Source organism: Fundulus heteroclitus, chromosome 15 (assembly GCF_011125445.2).
Source record: "Fundulus heteroclitus isolate FHET01 chromosome 15, MU-UCD_Fhet_4.1, whole genome shotgun sequence".
Classification (NCBI taxonomy): Eukaryota; Metazoa; Chordata; class Actinopteri; order Cyprinodontiformes; family Fundulidae; genus Fundulus; species Fundulus heteroclitus.
The window spans coordinates 16,010,472-16,038,305 of record NC_046375.1 but is presented as its reverse complement, the minus strand read 5'-3'; the positions used below and the strand labels follow the sequence as shown (position 1 = coordinate 16,038,305).

At 40.7% G+C, this 27,834-nt stretch overlaps 1 protein-coding gene across 3 annotated transcripts in view; it reads left to right on the top strand.

Annotated features, from left to right (window-relative positions):
• The window catches only part of nbas (NBAS subunit of NRZ tethering complex), a 251,018-nt gene that overhangs the window by 98,917 nt on the left and 124,267 nt on the right, over positions 1–27,834 (top strand). For all 3 annotated transcript variants that reach the window (XM_036147528.1, XM_036147527.1, XM_036147526.1), the window contains exons 33-41: positions 2,775–2,888; positions 10,152–10,265; positions 13,022–13,179; positions 15,774–15,857; positions 17,686–17,835; positions 18,266–18,379; positions 19,538–19,661; positions 23,792–23,868; positions 25,698–25,835. In XM_036147528.1, the coding sequence (XP_036003421.1) occupies positions 2,775–2,888; positions 10,152–10,265; positions 13,022–13,179; positions 15,774–15,857; positions 17,686–17,835; positions 18,266–18,379; positions 19,538–19,661; positions 23,792–23,868; positions 25,698–25,835 (1,073 nt within the window). The remainder of the gene's footprint in view (positions 1–2,774; positions 2,889–10,151; positions 10,266–13,021; positions 13,180–15,773; positions 15,858–17,685; positions 17,836–18,265; positions 18,380–19,537; positions 19,662–23,791; positions 23,869–25,697; positions 25,836–27,834) is intronic.

The window sequence follows — 27,834 nt, the reverse complement described above, 5'->3', positions numbered from 1 at the left end:
GTGTAAGGTGACGAGGCAGAGTGGGAGGGGAGTCAAAGTTTAGACATTTCTGAGATGCTTAGGAGTCAGAAACAACAGTTGGCTCAGAGCCAGGGTGGTGTGGATTTGTGAAGAGGGGATGCACTGTCTCTAGCTGTTGTTGGTTGTCCCCCAACATATCAGCATCCGTTTAGTTTGCGTTATCAGCTGTCATTTGCAGAAGTATCCTCACATCTAGTGACATTAAAACCACAAACTTTAATGTATTGTATAGGAATGTTATTTGTCATCAGTCCAGTGAAGTGCATAAATGTGAAATGATACATGATTGAAGTTGTTTGGCTTGAAAAAGACCCACATAACTGATTATTTTTGGAACTACAGTTCACTGTGTTTACAGCTACAAGTCTTCCTGGGAAACTAAAATATTTGCCTAATCTCCTTTAAGTGTAGCTCCAGTTTACTTCTAGGGTTGTCCTGTATTTTGCTCTTTCAGTCTGCCCATCCAGTCTGACCAGCTTACCCATCTCTCCTGAAGAAACGCTCCCCACACCTTGATGCTGCCACACGCGTCTGCAAATTTATGCACATTTTGTATTTTTGCCTATAAGCTTAATTTTCCTCTCATTTGGTCGGAAAATCTTGATCCACGTTTCTTCCATGGCTTCTTTTGTCTTTTAAGAAACGGTCTTTGTTTCAGTTCATATACGTGGCTCAGTCAAAGTTCAGGCCTACAGTAAATCTACATGAGAAGATGGGGCTAGATTGCCAATCTGCCGGAGCTTTAGGTCATTTTCAAAGACAAATGAGCATACATTCGTTCTGTAGACGTGCAAAGCTGTTTCCACAAAACACTTGCAGTCGTAATTGCAATAGGAGGTGATTTGACAGAGTGTTGGCTCAAGAAATGAATATAAATGCACACCAGGGTTTCCCAAGCTTTTTATTTATTTTATTTTTGTCATCATGTTCATATTTCTTCCACTATAGGACTACAATGACTGTAGAAACATCTGATGTTGTGTTTATTTAATTAGATTTTTTCCCCCTCCTTTTTTTTTTTTACACACATTAAATATAAAAAAAGACTTAATGAAAAAGGGGTGTATCATTTTTTTTTTCTAGAACTGCATCTCACCTCCACCTAGAGACTGAAAGCAGGACAGGGTTTCACAAGAAACTGATTAAAGTAACTTAGTAAAATGCCTTGTTGATGGAAAAAGAGCACAACAAAAATTGCAAAGAGAAAACTCAACTTATTGATTTTATTTGACATATGGATTAGTGATTGTTTGAAGTTCATCTTTACTGCTCAGGGCCAACGCTCTGTTTTCCCCCACTGTGCTCTGGTGTCATTTTATTGCACTCTTTCAAGGACACACCAGTGTGGTACACTCTCTCTCACACACACACACACACATACACGCAAAAAAAAAAATGAATAGCACATAATTTTTCTCACAAGGTGAAAGCCATATCCCTGCTACAATGCTCTGTAGCAGATAAACGCGCACAAGTATGAAGCCGAAGCATTTGAACATATGTAATCCATCTCGAGCTTTTTTTCCCGCAGCCTTTCCACAGAGCCTAAGGCGATGCCTCATACACGCCCCCATCTCCCCAGAATTCCCTCTAGGCCTCGCCCAAAGTGATGCCAACTTTTAAAGATCCTCAGAGGGGAGCAAATAATTCACAGAGGCTTGTTGAGTTTCTAAACTTGACATTTCTTATGTTTCACTGCAGGGTTGGAGAAATGTGGCGACGGTGTTGCAGAATTTGTGCGTCTTGAGTTAAAGTTAGTCTTGTGCGTAAAAAATTTTTAAAGTAGAAAATATGTTCTGTTTAGTTTTAGTAGTAAAATTGCTGTTGATTTACAGACAATCTTCAATATCAATAGTATTTTTTTTAAGAGCTAACAGGATGAAGGGAAGCTACCGTGGAAGAATTATTTTAGAGAGTGCTGATCTCAAAAAGGCTTGTAAAAATGAGGGTAATGGTGAAAGATCAGTTTCTTATATAGGATTTTATTGGGGAAGTTTAAAATCAAAGGATTTTTTGAAGATGGCCAATAATTACCTTAATATTTTTTTATTTAGCTACTGTTACAGATGCTCCAATCTCTAACCCAGAGATTGAAATTGGCTAGTTTGACCTTTATTGGCTCCGCTTGATCAGAGCAATTATTTTTTTTCCATTCATCATATGCATCAAAGCTAGGAGCTTTAAATGTCTTATGTCAGCTAAACACATCAACCAGCAGCATGAACTTTGGTTTATTCTCCTTTTTATTTTTTTTTTTTTGCCTTTTTTGTAAAAATCCAATAAGGTAAGGGACATTTGCTTTGTTCCAGAAATTAGATTTATTTAGCAATTTATTTCATATTCTGTAGGAAATATCTTTATCGTCCTTTCATCCTAAGAAATCTGAAAGCGGCCTCAGAAAATCAGTAGTTGAAAATATTCACCTGGAAAAGCCTGACTGGTGCACCTCTTGTTTTATATGCATACTTTTTGCTATTATCCTCAAATTCTTTATTTCAAACTATATTTAGGAGTTTTCCCTCTCATTTTTTTAAGACCAATCTTGCAGAAAGGACAACATCCAGTCAATGGTGTTATTGATGATTTAGATCATGTTCTGTGTGAATTTTTGTCCTGTGCTTTTTACTGTTATCTCAATTTGTTTACGTGACATGTTGACAGCTGCTTTAATGTTCATTGTGCACAATTTCCTTTTATCAGATCATCAACTGCATATTGCTCCAGATTGAATGTTGTAACTTTCTTTCTTCCAGTGCGGCTGCGATCGAACCGCTTATCTCTCATTGAAGAGTGCATCGCCCAATGCTCCACAGCCTACAAACAATCCGCCACCCTGCTCAACCTGGCCTCACTTCTCAGAGTGTCAGGTAAATGCAAAGTCGCCTCTAATTTCTTCTCCTCCACTTTTGCTTTTAGAGACATATTGTGTAGAAACAACGGTGGGGGTGATCTTTGATGAACAAGACAGCCCTGCTGGCTAATGGGTGATGCTGCTTTAGAGATGAAATGCGATAGCGTAGAGAGTTCGACCTAGGTGCACAAAGATGCATGGATGGACGCTTTTAGGAAGGTTGCTGATAGTTCTCACACAACAGAGGAACAAGATAAATGTTGCAGTTTTCAAGCAAAGATTGATTTTCAGGCTCGCTTTCACAAAGTACAAAAACCCCACATTTCAGTTCATATTAACATTACATTAAAAGGTCTCTGAATATTCTTTTGCACTGACACCTATTGCACAAGGCCATCAGGTCTTTACACAAACATTTTCCTGCATCAAGGTTTTCTTAAACCTGCTGTGTTATTTTGTAGAAAGTGTTAATTTTAGTCCTACTTTAGCTAATGTTCCTGACAGCAGGTGCTGTATGAAAAATGTGACCTACTACCATCCACTAATCACTACTAGCTTTATTTCTTCTCTTAATATTGCTCTAAAAACCCTTGAATTTCTGTTTACCTTTTATCATGTTACAACAAGAAACCTGAACAGATTTTATATCACAACTTTTTCCTGTTTTTACCAATATAATTCTAAAAAATGTTGCATATGTTCCTTTTCTGTCCTCTAGCCCTCATAGCCCTTATTGAACACAGTCTGCCTGTATGCAGCATACTTACAGCTGTTCCGTTAAAGCCTCAAGCTTTTATCATCTTTATAGAGTTGAATCCTTTATCCAAAAATAAAAACAGTTTGACCACAGCTGCAAACCTACCAAGATGTGGCCGTCTACCTGAACTGAAAACCTGGAAAGATAGAGAGCATTAATCAGAGAAGCAACCATGAGGCCAAACTCTGGAGGAGCTGCAGGGATCCACAACTCAGCACGGAGACTTATGTTCACAGGGGAACCATTAGCTCTGCTATCCATAAATCTGGCCTTTGTGCAAAAGTGACAAAAAGAAAGATTATTAAACCAAAGCCTAAATAACTCTCAGTTAAAGTTTGCCTGAGACCGTGTAGTGGACAAGGGTGCTCTGGTCAACAAAACCAAAACTAACCTTTCAGGCGTCCAAGCAAAATGCTGTGTGTTGTAGAAAAGGAGCAATCCACATTAACCTGAAACCACAGTGGATCATGGTGGTAGGTGGATCATGCCATGGAAATTCTTAAGCAGGGACATGGGAGCCAGTCGATCTGATTGGGAGACGTATGAAGATGGATACACAGTAGTAGAAGTCACCTGCGACAGAAGACTTAAGACAGCGGTTACATTTCCTTAGAGCCTTTTACGCCACCACCAAGCCTATTTCTCACCGCCGGGCCCCAATCTGTTCTATTCCTGTAAATAAAAATAAAGCACAGCTTCTTTCTGCCTGCGCACCGCTGGGACCGCAGTTGTGTGTGTGTGTGTGTGTGACAGAAGTGGACGGTAGACAAGACTGATCTTAAGAGCTTTATGAGTATAATTGTTCTTGCCACTGCGAGTTCAGCCGGGACGGTTTTTAAGTAAAGCATGGCGGACTTTTGATCACAGCAGAATTATTTTTATATAGGTTAAAGGCTATACGCGCTGAGAAGATCTCCTCTTTCTCTGCCACGGAAAGCAAGCCTACATAATCAACTCAAAACATTTAACCAAGAATCTTTTATGCACATATATTCCCCACTAACTTAGTAAACTCCTCATAGCGTGTTTTCAGCCGCGACGAACAGTCAGCGGGAAATCACAGACGGTCTGGCCGAGTGATAACGCTCCAGCAGCGGGGGCCGGTCTCTGCGAGTCAGAGCAAAATTAAAATTGGCACATCATCCTGATGAACTGACTGTACAGATGAAGTTATAAATGGAGGTTATCATGAAATTGACAGGTTTGTAAACTTCTCATCTTCTTACTGCTCCTTAGTCCACCCTTGTGGCGGACAGTTTTTCTTGCTGCAGCCAACCCCGCCCCCTCAACAGGAGAGAAAGCAAACAAGTACCGAATGGCGTGGGGTATCTGGGAAAGTAAAGCGAGTATGGAAACGCTACACGTGATTTGCCCCAGGCCACTCAAAAGCCCCAGGCTTTATTTAGAGTGGCAATGGAAAAGGAGCTGATGGGTCCTTGTCTAGTTTTTAAAAAAAGTTTAATAAAAAATAAATAAAATATTCATGTGTTAGAATGGCCCAGTCAAATTCCCGACCTAAATTTAATTGAGAACTGTCAGTTTTTAGATCAGCAAAGCTGGGAGAGACATACGCCAAAACACGAGCAGCTGTGATTGCAGAGTAAGAGGATCCTACTAGGTATTGACTGAATGCAAAAATGCACATAAGACTTTGATGATTTTGCTTTAAAATGATGAAAAGTACTTTTCAGTTTCCATGCTTTAAAACCACGCTTTATTTATCCATGTTCCTGATTGGTTGTGTTTATGGTGATAAAATGGTGAACATTTCAAGCACTGCAAAAACAGAACTAAAAATAAGTAAAGTTTTCCTAAATTTAGTGTATCTGTCCTTGATTTGAGGAGGTAAATAAGATGATCTGCCAATAGAATAAGATTTGTGCACTTAAAATAGGAACAATTCATCTCCATCATCTTATTTCAAGTGGAGGATGTCTAATTATCTTAATATAGGGGTAAAAATACTCATTCCATTGGCAAATGATCATATTTACCTGCTCAGATCAAGGACAAAAACACTATGTTTAAGAACATTTTGCCTATTTTTAGATACGTTTTTGCAGTGAGGGGTATGAACAGTTTTAGCTACCAGTTTTTTTTCTGTGCAAAAAGTTTGTATTAAGAAGATTTAATAATTCACCTAGAATTGCTGTGGTTTGAGAGGAATCCAGCAGTTTGAAGCAGATATGGCAGAAAAAGTGAGAAATACCTCTGTCTTGGCAGACAAACTAATGTGAAAGTTACTCCTCCTCCTGCTTTGGCCTGTTTTTTTACTTTAGATTTGACTGGATTTACATTCTCCATTAGAGAAATGTTTGCATCACCATTCATCTTGTAAATCCAGTAGGGGAATTCCCTACTTTAAATTAAATATTTTATGATTTCTTTTGACTTTTTTTGTGTGTGTGGATGGATGCTGCAGAGCTGTTTACTCTGCAGCTCTGACCAGATCAACCAGCAGTGTAAGCAGTTCAGCACAGAAAGGCAGAAATGCTGCAAATTGTAGAAGTTGACTTCAATACCTCAACCAACCTTGAAGTAAGAACTGCAACCTTTTCGACTTGGAAACCTTGATTCTGAAAGCTAAAAAAAGTGAACTTTGAAAGAAAAAAGATGTTTGCTAGAACATTTTAGGCTTCCTTTAGGCCAAAGTTAAATGCTCTACCTGTCAAAAATACAAGCTTTCGCTCTTTTTGTGTCGCTGCATCTGTCCTCTCCGCTTTCGTCTTATCGTTTCTACCGTGTCTTTGAGCTTGTCCCTCTGTCCTCTCGCCCAGAGACTTACTACCACCGGCCTCGTGGCATTTCTGTGCCTGTACCCCTCACAGTTTGTCAGCAGGAACCTCTCCCTGTGTGGTGTCAGAGGAGGGGGGGATAGAGAAGGGAGATGAGAAGAGGAATAAACATTTTTTTTAAATAAATAAATGCAGGAGGTAGCCTTTTGAAGGGTGCATAGCTCCAGGGCTTTGTGGTGAATATTTAATGCAGGTATCACCAACACACAGGTTAAAAACACTTAGAGCTGGGTTTCTGCCTCGACCAAAATGCTCCATAAATCATTCATTTGGTGAGGTATAAATAAAAGAATATACGAAGGAAGCGGTAATAATATTTATTGAAATATTTCTCACGGTGATTATTTCCTCTGAACCAGAATATCGCTTTGAGAAAGTGTCTTTGCGTGACATTTCTCAACCTTTTGATGTCGGCCTTTGATGGGTCCACCTAGGAGAAGTTCAAGTATTGATCGGATTATCAATACGCCCGATTCAGACCAACTCGAAATAAATACCAGGAGCTGCTTGGATTTAAAAACGGCACAGGATGATGGTTGGTTTGCTCAGACACCAACATTCCTCTATATTGAGGTCTTGACAGCCTTTGAAGACACCCTCTCGCCATTCACCCAGAAGATATTTGACAAATAGATCTCACCCTCTCTCGGTAAACACCGCGTCTCTAGCCGTCACTCACTCTTCACGCACACAGACTGCAGAGCCAAAGACCAGCACATTTCTCCATCGCAGCGTCGGTTCTTTGATCCTCACCGCACAAGTTTGTTCAGAAGCTGCGTCTCTGTCCATGTCCCTTTTGATCTCCTTGCCCCCCCCCCTCCCCTCCACACACACAAACACACACTTTTGTTTATTGAGTTGACACACAGATCAAAGGCTGTCCCAAATCTTGACATATCACCCTGTTCTCACCTTTATTAAGATATCAAGCTTTATTTTTTTTCCTGTTTTAGCGAGACAGCAATGCTGAATGACTTTACGATTTCAAACACTCACACAGACATGACAATAACCACATTTGCAAAGACCTAAAATGAAGTGTGGTCTCAGACTCTCCCCGCCTGTTGTTTATAAGATGTAATGACAGTTTTGCTTGGACAGATGTGAGCTACGGAATCATAAAGGCCAGATTTTCGCAAAACGCTGTATGAAAGCATCTCGATTTTCACAGTGAGAAAGGGGAAGGACAGGGTTTGAAGGTCTTTCTCTGCCGCATCCATTTTTATTCAAGGAATACCTCTAGCAGTCCAGCCTTTTTATCTCTCTGTTCGACAGAGTGGTATCAGCCGTCATCTCCACAACTTGCCTGGGCTGTCTCCGCGTGAGGTCAACAGGCGAAAGGGAGTCTGTCCAACATGCTTGGATGTTTGGCTGAAATTACTCTTCTCTCGCCAGGACCCAGTCTTAAAATGTGAGGTGTTAAAGGACACTTTACTAGCCCAGATGTGTTGCCTGGAGCTTCCTCAGTTGATAAGGAGGCAGAGTCTCTTTAAAAGTCGCACAGAGAAATTATGCAGTTGATCTGCAGCAGGTGTTAAAAGACACAGCAAAGGAATTTCCTCAGTCAGTCTTGCTTAGTTGATCAGGCTGGATAACTGGCCTTAAATCTTGGAAATTGGGGCTTACACATCTCACTTGGTCTGGTTCTTAGTTACGTCTTCTTCTCACCTTGTCATGTCTTGTTAGTTTCTTTTTCTTACCTGACATTTTGCTGAGATGTCCACCTTGTAAAGACTTCCTGGAGCCTCCGGCCACGTCTATACCTTATGATATACGTTTCAAAGGACGCATCATATGATGACTGTTTATTCTGAAATACTGTATCCTCTCACTGGCTGACCTCAACAGTTTATAGACCAGTTCATTGTTATTGTTTTGATCCTGGTTTTTCACGCACGCGCGCTTGACTGGTATGCAAAAGGCGAACACAATGGCGGACGAAAACAAAGGAAATGGCGAGTTCTCTACGTATTTTTGTTCTTTAGATAACGTATCACAAGATCGTTATAAGAGTAAGTTGATGGTTGATGGTATCAGATTGCCAGATCCATACAGCAAAAGACTGAAGGGATGGAGCGAGTCTGTGAAATGCTGGCCAAGGGTTCCGTACTGCGATGTATACAGCTACTTTATCAACACGGCAGGCCAGTACACACGAGAGAGCATGAAAGCCATGAAATCACTGGACGGCTACAATTATTTCATATCGGGACATGTTCAGACCTGTTTGTGTAACATACTGGAGAAGGACACGACTGTGTGCTTTGTAAAAGCCAAGGTATCCCCATCCCAACCGGCCAACGACAAGCCACATGAGCCATGGGTGTGCCTGAACAAGAAGCAGGGATACGTTGTAGCTGCACATTGTACATGTAAAGCTGGGTAGGTGAACAAAAAATGTTTCCATATATTTATTCAATCTATAGCTGTGTCTCAATTCGCAGGCTGCGTCCTTCGAAGGACCCAGCCTACACAGCATTAGGAGGACCCAGCCATCGGAGGATGCTCCGGAGGATCCTCAACCGTTGGTAAATGGGATGGTCTAGCCTTTGGAGCACTTCCTGGTAGCGTGACCTGGATGTAGGAAGCACCTGGCTCGTGACGTCACGCGTGAATTTTTCTATTCTGCAGGTTTGAAAACTCCCATTCACACGTCCAACCCACCCAACTACACCCTACTCTAACACCAAAGGACTGCCTGAACCCCCCCACCCCCACCCCACCAACCACTGTGTAACCCTCTGACCTTCTGCCTTCACTGAAGATTAGTGAGGAAGAGCTTATTAAGGTCTTTTAGCATAAGAACACCAAGAAGCTGCAGGACAGTACATTACTTCCCTCTTCTGCCTGGATGCCTGCATCTGATCAACTGGCCCCCCTTCTTTACTCAGATCTTGAGCAAGTCTGTGGATCTCCTCCTGCCTCAAGCAGTCCAGCCTTATCCTGGTACCCAAGAAACGCACCATCACTGGAATAAATGACCATAGACCTGTAGCCTTGACATCTGTGGTCAGGAAGTCCTTTGAGCGACTGGTGTTGAAGCAGCTGAAGAATCTCAAAAACTCTCTGCTGAAGCCAATCTGTTCTATGCACCTCCTATAACCGTGTGTTTTGGCTGAACTACAAAACAGGACAGGTCCAGACTGCAACAACCAATTAGGTCGCATAGAGCATCATGGGGGGAGAGGACTTGTACAGGTGAAAATTGCCTAGGGGGTTGAATACTTTTGCGAGGCTCGGTATTTGCACTACCATAACCTACCTTTTTGAAATTTTCTTTTATTTAAAAATATTACTGTACATACACATACATATTGGTCAATTTACCCTGCATTTTATTCAGTCTAAGTTTACTATCTGTAAGCTGTGCCCTCATGAAACCAATTTCTTGTTCGTGTGTACAGTCTTGATCAATAAAGGTTATTCTGATTCTGAAGCTGCAAGAAACATACCCCAAAAGATTTGCAGCTTTAATTACAGCAAAAGCTGTTCTGTCTTTTCAAAGAATTTACTCAGGGTCACTAGATACAAATGCTAGCCACATTTAAAATGTTTTTTTTTTTTTTATAAAGTTGTATAAAACCACCCTTTTTTCCCCCCTCAGTTATACGTGGATTTGTGTTTGTTAATCAGATAAAATCCCAATGCTTCTCAAGGGCATTTGAATTCATGTGTTTCTGTGTTGCCTGTCTGTGTGCCGGCTTAAGCAAATGCTTTGTGTGTTCAGGAGACGACAACGGCAGGCGAAAAGGCCAAGTGCTGACCTTGCTGGCAGAGCAAGCGCTCAAATGTCTGGACTTCAAAGCCTCTTACATCCACTGTCAGGACCTCATGGCTGCAGGTTTGTAGTTAAAAGAACTGTGAACCCGAGTGCATAGTTAATGGAAGAAACACGGAGTTCCCTGTGCAAGAAAATCATTGGTGTAACATTTCCTTGAAAGTGATATCACTCTCTGGCTGTGTGTAGGTTGCCAAACTGCTTTAAAGACATAAAGGATCAGTGGGAGGAATTTAGACTTTTTGTAGATATAATTTAGTATGTCGAGGATGAACTGTCTGAAAATATGGTGATTTGCACAATGACTTGCATTTATTATGGCACCAACGAGAGAGTTTGCAAAAACAGAAATCATTGAGATGTGGTTTCGAGCTCAGAAAAGTCTCACTAAGCCACAATAATAGTGATAAAAGGGAAGGTAATAATGGGAGCAAAGGGATGTTTGAAATGCTCTGAAATCCTTTTTCTTTATTTGGTGTTATCTAACAACTGTATACTTTTTTTTATTATTTATTCACAAGTCAAAGTTACACACAGAGGCTTTCGTTGTTTCTCCCTCTTTATAAGTAAGTCCTTTTGTTTTCAAACATAGGGTTAAAAACAATACAATCTTGTGTTTGGATTCTTAGATCCTAAATGTTAAATGTTGAAAGAATGCTAAAACTTTTGAAAAGGTGCCTTAGTGTCAAAGTCCAGTCCTCGAGGGCTGGTGTCCTGCAACTTTTAGATGCGTCCCGGGTCCAATACAACTGAATCAAATGGCTGAATTAGCTCATCGGGATGCGGTCATGTTCTCCAGAGTCCTGCTAATGACCTGATTGTTTGACACAGGAGACCAGGGAGACAAACTCCAGTCTGCGAGGGCCGGTGTCCTGCAACATTTATTTGACACACCTACACTAGACTATCTCTGTCCTTTAAAGGTATACTATGCAACCGGGGTTGATTTTCCAGCGAGGCTCCCCCCAGAGGGCGAAAGTAAAAGTGCACTGTCATAAAGATGCTCAGCTGTTCTGGTTTCTCCGTCAAGCCAGGCGCGGTTGTTTTGAGCTTAGCAGACAGGCGAACGCAACGAAAAGTCGAAAAAAACGGCAGTACAAACAATGATTAACACAGTGAAGGTATGAACATCAGGGTTTCCTGCAGCGATATCTTGGCAAACTCACGCTACCACCTCGCCAACATTCAAAAAAAATAATAAAAGAAAATAATAATAATAATAATAATAATAATAATAATAATAATAATAAAAAACTCGATATGCTTGCATGTTTATTTGACGTTAACACGCGGTTCTTTGTTGTTGCTTTCGCGCGTGCATATAGTGAATGGCAGGGCAAAAACACATGGAGTTCTCGCCGTAAAGCAAGACCGACTCTCGCAGTCTAGCACGAGACTTCTGAGCCTGTGTGTGCGGGCCGAGGGCTCCTGCAATTGCAAGTACGGTATTTCCCCCACAGACCACCAGGGCGGCCGAGAAAACCTTTGTTCGACCTGAAATGACTCATTTAATCATCCAAAACGGTATGGAACACATTAATTAACTGAAAAATGTTGCATAGTTTGCCTTTAATACTGACTTTATCAGAGTCTTTTTCTTGAAATAGTTGTTAATTGCGTCCTGAAAGTGATTTAAGATCACCTTGTTTTTGAACTCAAATCACAATACAGCTCCGGTTTACTGATTTGGTCTATGCTGAAAACCAGTGACTTGGCATTTGAAATAGGAAATTTAGCCAAAGTGTCAGTTGATATCATTGTGCATATTGGAAAAGATTTTAATTGTAATTTGGCACTTTGAAGTCGGAACGTCTGCGAAATCAAACCGAACGCCTGGGGAAGTTGGGGAGATGGCACGCTAAATTGAAAAAGGCAACCATGGTTATGAATTTTGGTGGAAATTAAAGCACTGAGCTGCTTCTTTATAGTTTGTCTTGTTCAAAATTTGCTGCTTGTAAACATGCCTTCACAAGAGGGGTGCACTTTAAGTGGTGGTGAATATTTTGTTGCAGATATATAAGGTTCCATTAGTTGTTTTTTTAAATTTCCTCCAAGGAATGGCAATCTAATTTGCTTATTCAAGACTAAAATTAAAGTTGTTTGTTTTTGTCAGTCTGCCTGCCCGCAGGCAAAAATATATATTATTAGTTTGACCAAATTATAAATAATTGGTCAGGTTGAAACTTCGTGGAGGGAATGCAAAATATAATTTTATTTACTGAGACTTATCTATGGATGGAATGAAGGAGGACCTGAAGGTAGTTGGTGTGAGAGAGGAAGATGCAGAAGATGGGGTTAGATGGACACAGATTGGGGTGAACCCTGAAAGGGAAAAGCTGAAAGAAGAAGAAAATGCGTTCTTTCACGCTTCTGACAAACAGGGTGGTGGCGCAGATCAAAAAAGTATCTTTAAGTGAGAAAGGATAAAAACAAGTCAGACACTGAGTTTGTATTTGAAAGTGGAGAGAAGTTTTGCACAGTGTCTCTAAGAACTTAGTCAAGGTGACATGTTGTTGTTTGAATGGGAAGAAGCTTTAGTGACTATGGGCACACATACTACAATTGTTTAGATGATTAAAGTTTAATGACTTGAATTTATGTTTATGTCCAAACGATGATAAGCTTTATTCTTCTCTTACTGACTAATGCATATCATTGATGTTTTTTCTTTACCCTTGTTATGCCATAAGAATTCCTTCAGATATGAAATAAACTATAATTCAGACATTTTTAATTTTTTTTTTACCAGACATTATCCTGGTTCATCTTTCTTAACTGCAGCTCTCTTCCTCGTCTCCCTCATTCTGTTGTTTCCCCAGGTTACAGTCCAGCATGGGAGGTGTGCAGTTTGCTCGGTCAGAGTGAGGGTTACAGACACCTGGAGGCGCGACAAGAATTGTTAGCCTTTGCTTTGACGCACTGTCCCCCCGACAACATCCACTGCCTCCTCGCTGCCTCCAGTGACTTACAAACTCAGGTTTGGACAAAACGGATGCTTTAAAATACAACGAATAACAGACTGATTGTTTTTTACGTTGTGTGTTTAGTTTTTAAGCTTGAATTCAAATATGTGGCTACTAAATTAATGAGCAAAGCAAGTCTGTGTGATTTACGATTAGTATTATTAATTTTTTTTTTTTAATGGTAAGAATTGTGAACAATTTCCAAGTTATTTTTAGGTCAATACACCACTTACCGTGTATGGAAGCTCTGTGGGGGCTGCCCTTCTCAAAAATGTGCCTTTGTAAGCTGAGAGTGTCGGGTCTGTTTCTGAAGGAGTCACATGACCTAGAGGTTACGACAGTTGGCTTTTAGAAAAAAAAAAACAATGCATTGATTTTGTTTACAGGAGGAATAAATGTTCAGAACATGCCAATTCTGCTTAGTGCATGTATATTGGAATTGGTTGTGTGGAATTGGGCCCTCTGTTTTTACTTTGTTTTGTGTGATAAAGGTTTGAGCAATGTCAGACATTCAGATAACAGATTTTATTGTTTGATTCATAACTGCGGCTCCAAATTACTCTTTAAATTATCTGGATTTCTCTTTTCGTTAATTGTGAAATGTCTTTTGATCTTCTTAAAATCTGCATTTTTAATTAATTATATAGACAAATAATTGTGTGTATCAATATAATTTTGAAAACATTTTAAACTATTTTTGTTCTCAATGTTTTATAAATTCATTTGAGTTTTTCCAGCCTGCGCTGTGTCTGGACTCACATGAAAGTATAGAAACTCTAATCAGAGACTTAAAAAAACATTGCACCAACTAATTTATTTTTCCTAATTGAGATTATTTAGTAATGCTTAGGTCCATGTCTTGTCAGCAACCCAGTGTTGTAGGCCATAAGCGTCAAGAAATGGTTTTTAATCTTTGGAAGTTTCTCCTTTAAAAACTTTTCTACAGCAGCCTTTCTGAATTGTTTGTCACGTTTCTATTTTGGGGTTTGTAAGGAAAAGTGAATGCTCAGTTAGGCTCAGGTTAGACGGCTGTCTGGGCCATGCAGCAGCCTTCGCTCTCCCAAGGAATTCTTTTGTTTGCTGGAGCTGAGCTGAAAGTAAAGATCTGTACGCTTCAAAACTCCTCTTACTTCAGCCAGTAGTCACAACGTTGCACAGCACTGACCCAGTTACATTGGCAGCCATATTTTCTTATACCATCACATTGACTTGACTATATTTGACAGACAATGCCTATGTTTTCTTTCTCTGTACTCCCCTCAGCCAGCTAGAAGTTAGTGATTGTGTCAGCTGTCCATAGAGTCTTGTGTCGAAGGTTTTGGCAGATGCTGCTGCTGCACATGCAAATCAGGTCTCTCCTCTTCAGTTTTACTGATAGTTTGACTACTGTGGTTCAACAATGCCGTTTATTTACATTCATAAGGAGTATCATAGTAAACAGACTTCTGCCTGAAGAGTGTCCTTGGTTCGGTTAGATATTGCAGCAAGGTTATTTTCCTCTCAGTTTTTCATATTTTTCTTAATTAAGAAAGAAATCAATCATCATATTCTGCAGTTGTCCTCTCTTGCCTTCAAGGCCTTGTTTTATTGCAGAACTTGCCTGTGTACCCATTTCTTCACTAGCAAGGACCATCCCCCAACGGTGTCAGTTTAAAAGAGTTATTAAAGAGGACTGAAGATAGAGGATTGATGAATTTTGATGGAATCATCTGAGCAGACCTGAAGGCAAATACTCTGAGCTGGGGTTTTGTCTCTTTCTCAAATAGGTAAAGTGGGTGATGGGATGATGGATGAAAGAAGGTAGGAATGAGGAATGAAAGGTGCTAGGGTTGAGTAATGATGGACGTTGGCATTGGGGAACCAAGGGTAGGGGATAAACAAAGAAGAAGGTAGAGATGTGGGATGAAAGGTAGGGATGAGAAAGGAAAGGAGCAAGGTAAAAAATGAGAGGGGTAGGGATGAAGGATTAGTGAAGGAGGTTGTGATTGGGGATATAGGAACTAGGGATTAGGGATAAAGAATGAAGGAGGTAGGAATGAGAGGTACAGCAGGGAGGAGTGAGGGATAAAGGAGGTATAGATGAGGGAAGCGGAGATGAAGGATGAGAAAGGTATGGATGAAACATAGGTAGGGATGTAGGGACTAGTGATTAGGGATAAAGGAGCTATAGATGAGGGATTAATGGACACATTAATGGTGGTGTTTAAAGAACAGAACAAAGTGCTGAACAGCAGATCGGAGTATAAAAGAGACTTCTGGGTAATTAAAGGTGAGGTTGAGGTGTGGCCCTAGTCCTGGACCCAGGCGAACACATTAACTGCGTATTTTGAGTTGGCCATAATTTACCCTGCTTTAATCAGTAACCAAAATATATATTTTTTCAAAGGTGATAGGAAATGCATTTCTCCACTTTGTTGCATATTTATTTTCCTATTTTGTTTTCCATTGTAGATATGTTATTTATTTTGATGATACTGTTTTTCTAGCTGCTGCTGAGAAATTGAAATGACAGCCAGAATGCTGTAGTACATATGCAAAAAACAATAACTCGTAACTCAACTAAACTATATATTTCTTCCGCAAATAACTCATTTTGTTCGTTCTGCAGGTCTTGTACCAGACTGTTAATTATCAAATGGAGCCTGTCAATACAGAGACTGGACGAGAAGTCTCTAAGGCGGACTATCTAAAGGTTTGTGTCTGTTATTCATTTAAGGTGCTTACCTTTCGTGATCATATGATCCCTGTCTCAGCTGGTTGCTTGGGTCTACCCAGGTGGGCCATATCTTGAACCTTTTGTTCCGTTTGTTTGTTTTCCTTCTTCATATTTGATGAATTATAAACTTAATGTTAAGGTCTGCTCAGTTCCCTTGGTTAATTTATGCCCTTTCTTCTTCTCTTCGGCATTTCCAGCTTTATGATGCCTTGAGTGGGTGTTAATGTTTCATGACTGGGACTGCATTCCCATTTTTGTGTAGATGGGAGCTCATCTGAAGCTGCCTGTTGTCATTTTATTGTTGTATTGATGTCGCTACTTCTCACTTGGCCTATAGATGTCTCTTTGCATTATTACATCTGTGGATCTGTATTTCTTCTTGTCTTTCAATTTTTTTCACTCCTTGACTCAATCCCTTGCCAAATAAAATATGGATGAATGGTGCAGACTAATTTGGATCCAGCCCACTTCTAGTCTAAATGGGGTTTTGACAACATGGTGGGCATAACATGGAAATGTGAACCTCAACAAGGAATTTGGTTCCATACTTTCAAAACATTACACATAAATACCATTCGTTTTGTATAGAAGATTATCTGTTTTTAGAGAGGTACCTTTGTTGCACCTTTTTACTTTCAGGGTAGTTGAATAATCTCAGAGAAGGATTACTCAGCATTAAGGCTAAAAACTCTTTTCAAAACCAACCTGGCCCCTTGTGAAAAGTAACTGTCCCCTAAAACGAATATCTGCATGTTTATGGAGTAAGATTCATATTTGTATGTCAATAAAATGTTGTAAAACAGTTCAAATACACAATTCTGCTGTCATATGAGTCTGCAAATGTTTATTCTTTTTAGACTCAGAATTTATCCTGTGCACAGTATTAGGTGCAGAATTCTGTGCACGGTATTTTCCTGTCATAAAAATACTAATACGAGGGCGCGCTCGTGGCGTAGTGGGTAGCGCGACCCATGATTGGAGGCCTTTAATCCTCGACCCGTACGACCTGGGTTCGAATCCGACCCGCGGTCCTTTGTTGCATGTCTCTCCCCTTCTTCCGCCCCTTTCCTGTCAGTCTACTGTCAATAAAAAAAGCGAGTCACTAGATGCCGCAAAAAAAAAAAAAAAAAATACTAATACGAGTTTAGTATCTGCATATATCTTTTTGACAGCTTCCTTACTCCATACGCTTGCATTCTTGGCAGCAATTGAGCGTTTTGTGATACGTGAAATGTGTCTTTTACATCGCTGTGGAGGAATTTTAGTCCACCCTGTATTCAGAATTGTTTTAAATCAGCTGGATTGCACATTTTTTGAGAAAAAAAAAAACTGTCTAAAGTCACGCCATGACAGCTAAAGCCCAACCTTTTTACGTCTAACTTTGTTGCTCATCTGTACCGGGTAGCCTTTTTACATATTTTATCCTACTTCATGTTTTTTCACAGGTTCTGTTAAAGTAATGTTTTAAATTAATAGATCAGGAAGTAATCTGGCCAGGGTGTCACCAGTGAATTTGATCAAAAACAGTTATTCATCACTAATTAATGCTTTTAATTACAGAGGCATTTAAATTTTGGTTTAGATTTTCTGTTATTACAACCGCATTCATAAGAAGCTTGCATCTAAAATCTCAGCCCGCCGTGATTTTAGGTGCTATAAATCCACAGTTTGCACTAAATAAAATAGTGTAAAAACAATCTTGTTCTATCATGGAGGTTATTTTTATTTGTTAAGCCCCTCAGGGTGTGTACAAACATCAGAGAAGTACTCTCGTCCATCGTCGGTTTCTCTTGTTGTGCTGCAGGCCGGCTCAACTGGAGACCTCCTTCATAGGACCACAGCAAAGACCATGGAGGTGTTGGCCTCTACAGGACTGACCACCAAGGCTGTGCTGACTGCAGTCAGTGACCACCGTTGGTGGAAGGAGTCACTCAATTACCTCCGTCCACTTCAGGTATCAGTACATTGTGATTATTACTGAATAGACTGCCCAGTGTTGTTGACAGTGTGGGGGGGCAGACACCGAAACGGTGCAACAGGGATGGGGTTATTGGACTCCTGAGGTTTCTGTCCTTTCTTCCACTCCTTTCATGTTCATGCTCCCTAATCAGACTTCATTAAAAACACCAAAAAACAAACAAACAAGTTCATCGGTTGAATAATTATTTGTGGCTCCTTTTGAATATTTTAACATCTTGTGGTTAGTGGGCTGTTAGGTGGTCACCAAGGTGGAGCAGGATGCCATCTTTCAGGGTGGTTGGGGGTGTATGATGCCCGCATGGCCACAGGAAAAAGAATATTCAAGGATATGAGCTGTGACGGAGCGAGATGACTGTGCTGTGGGCATGTTGTAAAAGTTTAATGATGTTTTGATGGCTCCTCAGGGTCATGGAGTTGGAGCTACCGACCAGGAAGGGGCGTATGGGAACTCCAACCTGGAGCGCCAAGGCTGCAGTCCCTTTTATCAGGAGCTCATTGAGGATCCCTACGTCGACCCGGTGAGCGGCTAAGACCAGTATTTGCCATGGCTCATTATTTTCTACTGCAGGCTATCTTCTTAAATAACATAAAATGCCTGAGTAGACTTCTGACTCAGGGCGTTTAATTTGATTCCCCACCCCTCCCCTCATGACTTATACATTCCTTCACAAACTGTGTCGCGACAAAATGAATATTGATTTCAGTCTAAGTAATTATAATGCCAAAAGCACTTTGGAAGCACTAACATCAGGGAAAACGGCTTACTTTTAAGATGGATATTATGTTAGTCAGCGAAATCCAAGATGACTTCAAAATAAAAAAAAAAGGCTGAAATGTGCTGCGTATATTAACCAGAAGAGGAAAGGTGTGTGTAAGAAATCCATAAGGAAATAACGCTGAAAGGATTTATGGAAGCAGAAAAGTGCAAAAGTGAAAAAAGGAAAGAAAAGGGAGTAGGTTGACCTTTATCCTTAGAAAATGGTCGCCCTGGGCCATAGCTGCGCTTTTTCCTCACAGACACAAATCATATGGATAAGTAAAGGAGTGGACATGAGGAGAAACAGCAAAGGCCGATACATCTCCTCTCGTGACACTTTAATAGGTCTCTCCAAATGCTTTCTTTCACTTCATCTCCACAGTTGATCCATCTTCCATCATCCATCTAACAATAATTGCTCCCTGTGTCCATCTCTGTGTGACTGATCAATAGGGTCATTTTTTTTATTTTTTTTTGTACCGTACAGGTTGCATTGAATGTATAAAAGAGACGAGAAAGAAGCTGATCGAGGGAGAAAGAGGAAAAAATGCACGCAGACAGAAAGATGAATAGTGTTAAAGACAGACAGGAAACATTCAATGTAGAAGCGATAGCTCTGAGGCAAGTGGGAGGAGAAACTTCATTGTTCACAACTGAGTCACTTAAGAAACAACTTGCCACACAGCAATCCTATAAAGCTATCATAAGGCCTTCTGGTTAGAAATCTTTGTTCAGCTCTAACGTTAATTTGTCTGCTCCATCTCTCATCTGTCTTAACTCCACGGGAATGAGGATGCTCAGTCATCTTAATCACATCTCCCTATTTTTTGTTCCTCGTCGTTTCTAGTCTACCCATCTGCAAGGATTTACTTGCTCTAACTCCAAGCAGTTCATCACTCGCTCCTCTCTTGTCTCTTAGAGTCAAGATGTTTACTCATCCTGCAAAGAAATGCCTCAAGAAAACTTTGCTGAGGTTTTGCTGAGGACGGGGAAGCTGGCGGAGGCGAAGACAGAAGGAAAAACCTTGTTTCCTGCAACAGAAGGTAAGCATGTAGGGACACATTCCTGCTTTTGTTGTGACAAACCTCTTAACAGATCTTTTTTCCTTTTTAGTGTAGAATCATTTTATCTTAGCAGTGGCATTAAAGCCAAGCAGTTTACAGATAAAGCACAATGATTATCTAGGCTCCTTTCTTCATGACCTTGCTTCAGCAATTCTTTATTCTAAGTTTTTAAGATGACCTGAGTACATACCAAATGCAGTTTTCATTTAATTCATTAAGGAAAATTTTAAGCTATCGAAAGCTTTTCCGGTTGAATTATCGCACCATTTGCTTAATATATTTTATTTCCGTGTTTTACGTTTTGTTTTTGCTCTGCTAGTAAATATAACACTGTTGTATATACGCATCGAGTAAACAACGAGAAGCAATTATTGGAAGATGAATATATGGTATTTTATGTCTTTTTATATAATCATAGTACGTGAATAGGCCCCTTTAATGGAACGGGATGCACGGCTTCAAATATGTTCCACTTTAGTCAAGATTTCTGTGAGATGAGCTTTTGTGTTCCTTTTGGTCCACAGTTATTTAATAATAATAATAATAATTGAACTTTATTGATCTCACAATGGAGAAATGCACTTCTGCATGTTAACCCATCCCCTTGGGGAGCAGTGGGCTGCCACTGTGCGGCGCCTGGGGAGCAATTGGGGGTTAAGGGTCTTGCTCAGGGACCCAGAATGGCAGCTTGTGGGAGTTGAACTCACAACCTCTGAGACCGAAGCTCTGTGCTCTAACCACTAGGCCACTACTCCCTCATTTTCTTCCTGGAACGGCCCACATTCTTCAGGACGGCCTCGGTGGAGATCCTTCAGTTCTTTTTAACCTCTCACCTCATCAGCCTTGCCAGTTCAGGTGTCATTTTTGACATCCTCCCGCTGCCGGTGGCGAGCATCTTATATTTTTCAGTAATATTTGTACCGTGGCCGCTGGAACCTGAAGATTATTAGATATTTCCTGGATTGTGAGGAGGCACAGTGTCCAGCTGTCGGTCTTCAATAAGCTCTTTTGGTTTTAGCCGTGGCCTGGCACAACCAGCTGCAAAGAGCTGTTTTGTTGTTGATTAAAAACTTTGGTTGCCATTTAATGATGATCATTTGGAATTCTTTAGAACAGCATGGATTAATTTTAATGGCTTAGACCCTTTCATTTTCACACGCTCTCGCCGTTTGCAAAGCGCATGAACATTTTCAGACATGCTCTTTTGCATTAAATGCAATTCAAACATAGTATAATAGTCTCAGTTTTTGACAAAAGTCTGTCATTTTAAAATCAGCCTTTCCAGCCAGAAAAACATGTTGGTCAAGATTACTTTAAATCAAGATCTCCCAAAGCTATAAATAATTCTTAGCTGTAGCTGTGTGTATTTTATAAGGCTTAAATATAAATCACATGTGTCCTAAATAGATCCTAAATGTAACTTCATGAAATTTGCAGAAGCTCTGGTTTGTGGGAAGGAGATTAGTGGCTTGTGGGCAAACGGAGTCAGTGTTTCTTAACTTGAACCATCGCTCAGTGCTTTATCTAACAATTGAAGCGGTGTCATTTGCCAAGACCGCCGTATGGTCGGCCCTTTTCGTCACACCCTGCACCCCCCCCCCCCCCACCCCCCATCTCATCCATCTTCTCCACATAGCCCGTGTGTGTCGAACTTGGGGATAACATGGGAAGAATAGCCTCGTACTGCTAATTAATGTGTCCTCACTCGTCCCGCGGCAACGGTAATTAATGGCGGATCACTGCAGTGGTACCAGAGAGATAGCATCATGTCAAAACATCAAGGCCGTGCTCTATGATGGATCACAGCTGCTCAACAAAATCAATGCAACAACAAAAGTAAAGAGCAAACACGTATGTGTGTGTGTGAATACCGATCCCTGGCCAAAGAATGGCAGTGTGTTAGTATGCAGCCACATATCTGCTTTGCACACACACAAACCTACCCATAACCAAACTAAGGCTCTCTCACGGTTGCCTCTGTCATTCAAATGCGCATCTCCCTCCCTAAAAGTCACCTTCTCTTCCCGCAGCTGCTTGTGAAGTGCGACGTGTTGCGAAAGAGAAAAGCTGCTCCGGACGGCACGGCCCGCGATAACAAGCTTCGATTAATGACTGGCGTATCTGTCCGCTGCGCCGGCTGTCCTCAAAAAAAAAAAACAGACTAGGATATGGCCTTTAAGGAAATAAACGTGCCGATTTTCCAGCTGACCCCTGATAAGGCGGAGGTAAATTAACGATGACACGGACGAAAATTGACTCGACGGAATCGAGGCGCCAGACGCAAGCGCTCAACCCGGACAGACGCGCGGATGCACGCTTTTGCTTCGAGCTACACGCTGAGCCGTAGGTGCTGCCACCGGCTGCATTGCGACCAGGCCGTAATCACTGAGTTTTTCAGCCATACGTGCCGCATTCCTGCTAGCAATGCACAGCAAAAAGGGAACTAAAAGTAAGTACAATTTTCTTGAAATTAGTGAATTTTTGCTTAAATTGAGCAAATAAATAACACTACCTGCCAATGGAATAAGGGTTTTGAACTTAATATAGGAGCAATTCATCTCCATCGCCCTATTTCAAGTGCAGGATATCTAATTATCTTATTTTAGGGGTAAAAATACACATTCCATTGGCAAATAGTCCTATTTATTTGCTCAAATCAAGGAAAAATATACTAATTTCAAGAAAATTGTACTTACGTTTAGTTGCCTTTTTGCAGTGTGTGCCCACATTAAGCTGCCGCAAAAATCCGTACGGATGCGTGCGTCTAGCTAGCCTCGTCTCGTGGCCCCGTCTCCTCACTGAGGTGTCCCTTTATCAGCTTTCCCCTTCATCTCGTTCTCAAGCAGAAATATTGCCTGCTTTAAAGTCAGGGTTATCTACTTTGAATGTGTGTGTGTGTGTGTGTGTGTGTGTGTGTGTGTGTGTTTACCCCTCTGGTAATTCCTGTCCCGATGGTATCTGTAACTTTTAGAGAGGCGTGTAATCAGCTCATTCTGAGGTGTAGCTCATTGAAACCCAGGGGGTAGGAGAGGAGGAAAGAGAAAAGCGAGCTAAAGGAGGAGGGTGGGCTCACTTCTTAAGAGAGCTGTTATGGCTCTTTAAACTTCCTCCGCCCCTGCTCGCACTTTCACGCTGAGAAGTTTCAGCTGAACATGTCAGCCGCTGAAGGCTCCTGTATGTGTGAACGTCGGCGCAGCGGCGTGCGCTTGATTCTCCAGAGCCTGCGTCTTCCTTTGCCCCTGAACCTGTCCCGCAGCCAGTGTCCAATGCTCCGCGTTTTTTTTTTTTTTTCTCTCAAATGTCTGTTCCAGTTAGTCTCCTGCTCTTATCACAAACAGCCTCTTCTTCTCTGTGGACTACAAAGGGATTTTCTGCTTCTCTCTGCTCACTCCCGCCGTTTCCTTTGTGTGCGATTCAGTTAGCGAGTGATTATTTAAGTGCAGCGGTGTGCTCAGGGTTGTTTAGGTTCATCTGCGGTGGTAAACCTGAAGATTGGGTGTGAATTGTGTGCTTACTTTCTGTTTGCCTGCTCTTTTAGCCAGGCAGTGTGAAATAAGTCAGTCTTTGACTGTGTTGTGTTGAGAAAAACATATTTGCCAGAAGATATTTGTATTCTGTGGCGTGCTCAAAGCGTTTCGGTTCAAATTGAGCAACTGTTTTGTTGACAAGCATAGAAATCCAATCAGTCGCTATTGAAATAACGTTCTGATAAATGTTTATTGTGGTAACCTTTAGAGGAAAAAAAATGGCTGCCCAAGTATTTGCCAACCCTTTTTTTTATATATCCTCTGACACAGCATTTCAGGAAATGAACATTATACCGAAAGTCAAACACAGTGTTTGGTGCCGTGATGGTCGGCCCGTTGCCAGTGACCTCAGTCGCGTACCAGGCAGTTGTTGCTGTTACACAATCTGTCATTAGGTTTAGGGGCGATGGAGCGAATGTAGAGGAAAGAGAGGAGAATCCCATATGCGGCCAAATATTAAGGACATTTCATATTTGTACAAGAGCACTTTCCTTTTTTAAGAAATGCTGGATAGGAGTTCAAATTTAGGTGTTCATTAAAAGTCTTTTCTTCTCCTTTCCCTTGCACCCCTCCACGCTTCAGTTTTGCTGCAGCTGGCCAACGATGCATTTCCCAGGGACATGATGCTGGCTCTGTCCTACTTACTGGCTCTGCCTCAGGTAAGTGCACATGGTGTCACACACACACACACACAAAAACACATAGTGGCAATAAAGGTGCTTTTGTCTTTTAGTAAGACTGTCTCTTTAACTTTTTTTTTACATTTTCAATAAAGTGTGTCCAGAGTAACGGTTAGTTTTAGCCGATAGTCTGAAATATCACATGAAGACGGGGTGTCTCTGAGCTGATGTGTGCAGTGCCTCTCCACTCAAGTTTACCTTATTCCTCGTTAAAGTGTTTTTTTTTTCCTCCAGGATGGCCTTAAATTATTATTTATCTGCATCCATCTTCCATTAAAATCTGACCAGCTGCCCTGTCCCTGTTGGAAAAAAGTATCCCTGCAGCGTTGTGCTGCCATCGCCTTATGTCACAGTGGGCATGTTCTGCTTAGAGTGATCTGAGCAGCTAGTTTTGGATTTGTTAAAAAAAAACAAAACTACATTTTGGTCTAATCTGATCTTGATGTCCTCTACGTGGCCCAAGGCTGATTGTTAACTGGACTTCACATTGCTTTCTATCAGCGTAGGCTTTCTTCTTGGCTAGATTTATATCTCACACAACTAATAGTTGTAATGTCAACAGATGCTCCCACCTGAGCAGAGGATTGCTGCAGCTCCAACAGGGATACAATGGACCTCATGACTAGTTTGAAGAAAAAAGAGAAACTTATCACATTGCTTTAGTTTTTTGTCTAGCCTCTGGGGCTTATTAACTTTTGCTGAAAAGTGATTTTCATCTTGAGGGAATTTATATCCCAATTTTCGCAAACACCTGCCCCCCTGCTTGAGTTCTTAGCCAGGAACAGCAGCTAGATCAATAGGGTGGACCTAAGGAAGGAGCAGCAAAATGTCTCAATAATAGTCTTGAAAATCTCTCTGGGTGGAAAGTTGTTACCTGGAATTGTTACCTGGCCTTCATGGATTCCTGAGGATATGTTCCTTCTCTTTTTATCCTCTGTAAAACACTTTGTTATATATGACAGATGAAGTTCTCTATCAATTTAAGTTTGATTGAATCACAATGCTTGTTGATAGCAATGTGAACCTAATGGCTTAATTAATTTACCGATTTAAAATAACTGTCAGGTTGAGCTTTTTTAAGTCTTTTTGAACTGAGCAATTTTTTTATTGTGCTATAACTACTTATTCAGGTCTGCTCAGCTAACTAGGTTTTTTTATACTCTAAACTTCCTCTTCTCTCATCTCTCATTCCTGCAATGTCTTGACAAAATGGTGTATTTTTTTTTTTCTTTTTAATAGCCTGGACGAGCATTTAATATGGCTGCTGTTGCATGCTGGGATTCAAAAAGCTATTCTGTGAGCATACGAATGAAACACAAATTAAAAGCTGGGGGAATACGGTCCATCTGCATGCGAACTGCCATATATTTTAATTGAGAATTTTTATGGGAAATGAGATTGTGATTTTTGTTTTAATTTCTGCACTGTCCTACTGTCAGTCCTCGTGGCTCAGTGACTTCAGCCTGGGCCAGTTCAAAAGATGGCTCCTTAAATGATTGAGCTCAAGAGTAGTAATTTAATTTAGAAGAAAAGAGTCAATCTCAGTCTTTTGCGGGGAGTATTAAAGTTATGGCTCACCCCTTTAAAGGGGATGAAAGGGCTCGCTTAATAGATTGCAGTGGTGCTGAAATCTGAAGTATTTTAACAGTGGGCATGGGATTATAGGTCTAAATTATATCACGCATGTTGTTTCAAAGTAGTTTAATACTTTCCTGTACATGCTATAGCTATGCTGACGTAAACATCTGACAATGCTGTGATTGCCCCCCCCCTCCCCACCTCTAACATATGGTCTCTAATACATGCAGGTGTTGGATGCCAACAAGTGTTTTGAGAAGCAGTGCCACTCTGCTCTGTCACTCCAGCTGGCTGCTTACTACTACTCCCTGCAGATCTACTCCCGCCTCATGCCCTGCTTCAAGGACAAAAACCACAGTCTGTACCAGGTTAGTCTGTTTAAAGTATGTTCAGTGAGTTCAGTTCACGGTGATAGAGGAAGGCGGGAAATCCTTTAATGTTGTGGTTGTATCTGAGTTCATAAGTCCTACGTTGTACTAACGTTTTAATGGTGGTTCCTGTCAATTTCTAAAGCTCTCCGTCCTTTTTAGGAATTTTAAAGTATAAACACTAAAGTTCACTTTGATTGTATAGCATGGATGGATGGATGTATGGATGACTAAACAATACTACAAATGTAAGCTATCTACAGATATCTTAGATTTGTTTGGTGCATAAAACTATTGGAAGTTTATAGCACTGTAGTCCTAATCTGGCTTGACCGGATTCCCTTGTTACAAAGTTTCTTGATTTATAGTAGACTAATAGACCAAGTTTTTGTACTTATTCCAGTTTACTTTGACAAAGAATGTGTGTAAAATGCCACAATGTCTTATGGATTATTAGAGGAAAGTTAAAATAGGTAGGTGTGTACAGCTGTTAACACAATCAGAAGTAACATGACAGACTTAACCAAGACAATGATGTAAATTTATCTTGCTATGTTTCAAAGTATGCCTGAGGAAAGTGATTTTAAACCAGACAAGATCATTTACTTCCAGCTTTTTGTGTGTGGTAAAGCTATAGTAGCTTATTAATAGTAGTGTTGTACTGGTACAGAAGAATATTTTCTCTTTGTAAGAAGAGCAAAGTATGAAACTAGACACTCTCATTAGTTCTGCCTGTGAAAAATGCATCCTTCACTTATTTCTGTGCTATTTGGGAATTCTGTTATATCCACAGCTTTTATTTTTGTCATGGTATACCCAGATGGTATAATTTTATTGACCGATATATTGATTTATTTATTTTTTTGGTTGTACAGAATCCCCTGAATGTTAAAAAGAAAAAAACATTCTTCAAGTTTAAAGACATCTTTGGCATAAAACATAAGTAAATCAAGACTGACTGAGATACAAGTATATAGGACAGATAAGGGAGGCGAGGATGAAGAAAGGGGCAGTAGAGTTGTTAGGGGTTGATTGGCACGGAATAAAGGAAGAAATGGCTCTGACCTTTTTCTTGAGTGGTCTGTGGCTCTCGTGGGTTTTTAGTTCAGGTAGGAGGAGGGGAGGGAAAATGTAGAAATAAAAGAAAAAGAAAATAGAAAGAAAGAGGGTGGCAGAAAAAGTGGATAAGTGTGTCCCAGCTGACATTCAAGGTCAGTGCTGTGCACAGAAATGTAGACTCGCCCATCTCTACACACACAAATACACTGACAAGTCCCACCCAATGCTGCACACATTTTCACTCTGATGCACGCAGTCTTCCTGCATCTTAATGGCAGTAATCACTCCCCAACCTCCTGCCTCAAGTAAAGTTCAAGTCCATTAACTTAAAATATATATATACAGCCTTTCTCCTCTTCTCTTCTCTTTGGTATCTTCACTTTCATTTTTAGCTCTTTTCTTTTCCTTTTGTTTACCATTCATTCACTTTTTTTTGTTTGTTTTTCAGTGTGCTGAACAAGCTTGAGTGCTTGTTTTTAAGGTCTTGCTGTCCCTCAACTTTTATTGATGAGGTTGTGGGAAATTCATTTCAGATTTTTCACTTTAATTTGGTTTTCTCTCCTCTCTGAACCGTGTTCTCTCTCTGCAGGATGAAAGACGTTAAATTGTTTGAAAAAGACTTTTAAGAACTGCATAACACTATCAAATGAATTATGGTTAAGCCTACACTTATTCATACCTCAGGCAGATCTTTATTTACGATTATTTTCAATCAAGAGGTTTTTCTGATAGCCAACAGGGGCTCAGTGGGTATTTTAGTCATCTTGCAATTGGACAGTTGTGGGTTCGATTCCAGCTACCTTCTGTCCCATGTCGATGTACCACTGGTACAGGCACTTAACCCCAAGTTCCTTCCAATCTGTGAACCGGTGTATGAATGCTTGTTCATCATTTGGGTGAATGTGGCTATAGTTTAAAGCACTTTGAGTGGTCAGGATGA